General features: G+C 38.9%; 1 protein-coding gene across 1 annotated transcript in view; it reads right to left on the reverse strand.

Annotated features, from left to right (window-relative positions):
- The window catches only part of LOC105042166 (CRM-domain containing factor CFM3, chloroplastic/mitochondrial), a 29054-nt gene extending 23352 nt beyond the window's left edge, over nt 1-5702 (reverse strand). The window contains 5 exon segments of the mRNA XM_010919277.4: nt 1888-1994; nt 1997-2017; nt 2102-2515; nt 2518-2590; nt 4810-5702. Of these exon segments, the coding sequence (XP_010917579.2) occupies nt 1888-1994; nt 1997-2017; nt 2102-2515; nt 2518-2590; nt 4810-5658 (1464 nt within the window). The 5' untranslated portion in view covers nt 5659-5702.
- Nucleotides 5703-6000: the final 298 nt, after the last annotated feature.

Consider the following 6000-nt stretch of genomic DNA (forward strand, 5'->3'; position numbering starts at 1 on the left):
GTTAGCATCTTGAATTGTTCTTGTTATGATCTCCGATACCGAAGAAGATTTTGGGCCTTGAACACATTACTCATCTATCTCAACTCCATGAATTAAACAAATTATTCAGTCACAAATATTAATTACACTAATATCCATCTGACTATGTTCAGTTCTGAAGTCTCAGAATGTTATACATTCTCAACTCCTAGACAAGTTCTCACATTTGCTTGTACACTATGGAACATTCAGCATTAACACAATAAATCCAGGAGCTGCAAAATTCAAAAAAACAATTAACATCCAGAATCTTCAACCACGAAAGCATAGGTCAATTTCACTCACAACACCTATGAAAAGAATCCTATTATTCTAGATAATTCTAAGACCCACTTTCCTTACTTCCCTTACAACAAAGTGGCAAGATAGAGCATTTTCTTCCCCATCTTCTGTTTTATCATATAGACTTTAATAACAAGTTACTTCCTTACATACAAATAAAGAATATTTTGTATTGATGATGAATTCCAACAAGGAAAAACAGGGTGCCAGTTCTCACTCAAGAATCAAATTTATTAATATCTAAAAATGTCTCACAATCTCCTGAAAATTTGTCCAGACATGCAATAGATAACTGCATATTCCATAGCCCTCTTTCATCAAAAAAGAATATCCAATGTCTGTCATATAAATGAAGAATAATTTGTATTGATAATAAATTCCAACAAGGAAAATGAGGTGCCAGTTCTCACTCAAGAATCAAACTTCTTAATATCTAAAAATGTCTTACAATCTCCTCAAAATTTGTCCAGACATGCAATAGATAACTGGAAATTCCATAGCCCTTTTTCATCAAAAAAGAATACCCAAAGTCCTATTCATGACTCAATACAAACTGAAACATGGTAGAGACAAAGAGGACCCTCTTGAACATCACCATTAAACAAATTTAAAAGAACATAAAAGTCAAAGGATATCCTCCAAAGCATCCAACCAAACAATTAACTATTTTACTTACATCTTTCCCATGCTAGCCTAAAGGGAGAGAAAATCAAACAAGATTTGTGATGCAAGGACCAAGCTCAATGACTGGAAAGCTTTAGATAGCCTCACAATGGGAGAAGCTGCAACAGAGATATATCACAAGTTTTATGACACAAATAGCTTCAATTCCCTATATGACTGCAATACCAACACACAATCATATTCAATAGGATGCCATTTGGTCATTGTAGCTATGCATCTCCAACAATGATCATCTCAAATCTTAGGTTCCCAATCAAGCTCCAATTACTGCAACTAACCCTATTTCCATATATCACTCATAATTTAGAAGTCAATTATCATAAGCAAAATGCAAGAAGATCACAAGAGCTCTTTTTATCCTTGGCCAAAAATGAGTGCTGTCCCAAAAAAAAATATAGATATGGACTATGGAGATAAAAAAGAAAACCATGAAAGTCAATAAAAGTCAAAGTCACTACATCAACTTACACTAAAAGGTTGGTTGTAGAAAAGTTATGTCAATTATATTTACAGTTATAAATTATTAAAAAGGGCAACGAGCCAGACATAAATGGCATACAGTTTTCTAAGTATGGTTACTTAACATAATATGTTAATTGCAATTAGTATTAGAGAAAAGAACATGAACAGCCTAGTTCTTGATGGACAAGATATGGGATTAAACAACAATCTAATTTGCCAGAAGGTCAATAAAAAGTTTTGCACTATTTATTTAAACAATAAATTAAGAAAGAATGGAAAGCTTTGCCGATTTCAAAATGAAATGGAACCTCAATTGATTACTATATTTCTTAAAAATATCGTTTAGCCTATAGATAAGCTGTATTTGAATAATAATTTTCCCAAGAAAAATTCTAGTAGGAGGAGATATTTGAGACATACTTTTATTTCTTCAGCCATTCTTTCACTCATCGTAAGTTGTACCCCACGCTTCAAAGCAATCTTTGCAATGGAACTTTTCTCCCAGAGCTTCACCATGGCTGCAGCAACCCTTGATGTTGCCTACTTCTCCCTGAAGATGTTTACAATGCATATCTAAGAAAGTGATCATCTCAACAGCCCATCAATCAAAAGCAATTTAGAAAAGGTATCTTACCAAGGGCAAAATGAGGAGGCAATAGCCTTGCAAGCCTTCGTAATGCTGTACCTTCCTTCAGACCAAGAGTACGTCTGACTCCATATGGGAGAATTCTGAAAGGGGGCTTATATCCAGGAACCAAACTTGGAAGCAAATCAGCATCCACAGGTAGTGGATCAGATCCTGGCCAGTCTGTGTAACGAGGACCTAGGCCATCTAATAGCTTGTCAATCTCACGTTCATATTTAATTTCTGCATCTGGTTCAGTATCCTTTTTCTTCTCAAGTGAAGCTGTCGAATCTTCTTGAAGATCTTGTACATTATTGCCTCTACCATTTGCTGTGGAAACTCCAGTTGGATGGTAGGTACCTTTGTTGAATGTGTCCACAGCAGATCTTTGGACATTCTGATACTGTCTTTTTTCTGGTAGAGGATCTCATAGCCTACACCCCTATATAAAGAAATAGAAGTCCCTGACCTCCATATCACCAGACCTCCTGTTTTTCTCTGATTATCATTGGCAGATAGAAATCAGAATGATAGAAACCAGCATGCTGGGTTGGAACCATTTCAGACAAGTTGAACATGAAAAATTAGAAAAAGACATCAATAGATAAAGGAGCGCGTGATGTAATGTGATAATACTGGTGAAAGTTATCAGATGCATACTAACAAAATGCTTGGGCATGACCATACACTTAATATAATGAATCACTAAGGTCATTAAGAGACTTAAGCAGAGCAAACAATTGTTAAGAATGAAACAAGAAGATAGAAAAATATGAAACATAAAGATAGAAAAAAATAAGTATTTAGCAAGAAAAAGGAACATTTATGACCTATTCTTACGGATCTACAAAGGTCAATGATTTTGCTTGCAAAACCTAGCAGGTTAAGGTCACAGGGAAGCAGAACAACAACATCTAATTTCTGGGTGCTCAATTTCCAATCAAAGAAAGTTTCGTTGACTATACCATGTAAAATTGTCCACAAAAACCTCTTTCTCTCTGAAGATCATGTTGTTTTCTGTTTTAAATAAATATTCAAGTGCATGAATATGTTATAACCAAGACAATTACAACATCAAACACAAGAGAAACTGTGAAGAGGACAGGCAGGTTTTTTTTATGTAGACAACCATCAGTTAAAGCAAGACTTTTCATCCTCATCAATGCTCTGAAATCAGTAATGAGTTGTTGCCATCCCCAAAATAAAAATCTGCAATATGACCTCTCTCATCATTGTCACTATGCTCAAATTTCACCATGAATTTTTCTCCTCCTTAGAAAGAAAAACTATCATTGTCCTGCATAGTAAATGTCATTAATTGACATATCAAGTACTCCTATTTATATATCAACATAAAAATAATGATATAAAAGAAAAGCCTAATAAAAAGAGGTCTTAGAATTTTTCTTTTATGATCGTTCAGCCCTAAGGATGGTCAGATGCATTAGCCTATCCCCCACTGGATCATCCCTGGACTAGGCCATAACCACACCCAACTGCACCAAACAACCCTGAACTGGCCTAGGCTGCACCCTTTGCATAGCATGATTGCTGAACCGCCCTCTTGGGGGCACAAGCAGCGGTTGCCCTCATTTGAAACTCCACAGAAATGCACAGACCTTCAAACAAGGTACTACTCCTGGTGAAAAGGTAACAGAAACAGACATGCAAGTAAAGAGATTTATGTACTCAAAGCATATCAAGAATGAATCCCAGCACCGCATTCACAAGTACATGACTTTGTATGAGGGATAAGTATATGAGATTATATCAGGACCATGCTAGCATAATATATCAAAAGAAAATTGTGGCTCTCTGTAAGTAATTGGGGCTGTTAGGATCACTATACCAAATTCCAAAGAGATAAATCTTACACACAGGTGAAAACACAAATTTCAATAACAAAAGTAATATTTGATGAATATCAATGAAAATTAGGCCAATGGATCACCTCACCAAGCCAAGAAGTCTATGAGCCTATCTCAAGGCAAATCTAACCTTCCACATCTACAGAAAAATGGCAACTTCTATAACAAATCACAGCTGAAATCTATTAGACTAAGGATTCAGAAGGTATTATTGCTATCCTCCAGTTTTTGACAATCAATGCACACTTTTTATGAATATTGATATGTCAATGTGTCTCGGCACCGACATAAGAATCAAGCGGATCTTTTATATCTACATAAAAGTTGTGATCTTCTGTACCTAATTGCAGCTGAACCATATCAGAATTAGGATTCTGAAAATGTAAGAGCTACCCTTTCTGATTAATATTGATGAAGACAGCGGCACTGTGTCTTGGCTCCAAGCTGGAAGATGAATGCGAATAAAAGACAGAAAATCTCATGCACATTAAAACTATGCATTTAATAGATATAAGTGAAGTTTATAACATTAGACAAAGAAGTCTCAGGAATTCTAAGACACTGTCTCAGCTTCAAATAAATATTCTCCATTACAGGAAAATTGTGATTCTCCATTAGAGGAAAACTGGTTAGGGCTTAAATCTGTTGGAACTAGAATTCTGAAGAAGTGTAAGATGAATTCCTAGACTGTCAAAATTTGGTGCACAATCATATAAACAGAGGATTTCAAATGATTCTAGACTACCAGTTTGGAATGGTCGCATCATTTTGTATTTATTATTCTTTCACAACCTCGTATCAAAGTCTAGTCAAGAAAAGGAAGTAAAGGTAAACCAATTGATGTCTAACCTCCAAGATCTCATGAGTTCGTTTCATGTTAAGTGCTGGAGCCCCCTCACACTTAAGCCTCACTACCTCCGTGGTCTTCCACTGCTCGTGAATCAAATCCACGATCTCCTTCGTCACTCCTGCACCTTTAATCTTCGTCTTAGACTTTATCCTCACTGCCATATGCCTCAGCCTCCTCAGCTCCCCTTCCGGGAGCGTCAGCTCCGCCAATGAAGTCTTGCTCCTCCTCTTCCGCGCTGAACTCCCCCCTCCCACCCCTTCCTTGTTCTCCAAACGCTTCTCCCATGGAAACCGGACCTCCTTGTTCAAATCCAACGACAGTCCACCGCTCGAGTCAGGCAAAATTCCATCTTCCGCGTAGAATATGTCCTCCACGGATCCCTTCTCCGGCAAAGGACTCTCCTTTCTCTCATCGGAGTCATCAATATACCCAAATTTCTTCAGTTTCTCAACAATCTTCTCCATCGTGCTACTCCCAGTGCTTCTACTGGTGCCCACCACATCGTCGTCGCTGGAAATACCCTCCCGGTAATCCAAGACGGCTCGAGGCCGCTTCGGGCGTGTCAGGAAGCGGGATGGGTGCCAGCTCTTGATCCAGGTGCGCCGCGATGAGAGGTCCTCGGCCGGGAGACGGCGGGGGCGATGGCTGGATCCGGAGAAAGGAGAGGATTTGGCCGCCGGGGCTTGGTCGTGGACGGAATTCGCAGAGAAGCGGAGGTTTTTGGGGGGAGCGGTGGAGGAGGAGCAGCGGAAGAGGAGGAGGCGGGGGGATTGGAGGCGGGAGAGGGAAGCGTGGAGGGAGTCGAAGAGGGGGGCGGGGTGGAGTTGGAGGGTAGGAGCAAGTGCCATCGATTTGGAGGAGAAAGGAGTACAAGCCTTTGTGATTTGAAACGAGGGGCGTTTAAGGGGTTGGGAGTTAACGACTACCTTGGGCTCAACAACCATGAAAAAGATCCTAAGCAAGAGTCGTAGCACCCCGGTAACCATACCATTGCATGGCTCAAGGCAGCAATCTTCGATAGCGTCGGAGAAAAAAAAAAAAAAGAAAGAGAGAGAGGGAGAGAGAAACAACAAGAACATTCAAAATCGTCTGTCTTGTGCTGGACATGTTGCACTGAACCATGAGTTGCCATAATCCTCGTGACCAGATAATCTAATCAAAATTTTGCTTACACCTTGTTATATGCAAAT

This window comes from Elaeis guineensis, chromosome 3, assembly GCF_000442705.2.
Source record: "Elaeis guineensis isolate ETL-2024a chromosome 3, EG11, whole genome shotgun sequence".
Lineage (NCBI taxonomy): Eukaryota > Viridiplantae > Streptophyta > Magnoliopsida > Arecales > Arecaceae > Elaeis > Elaeis guineensis.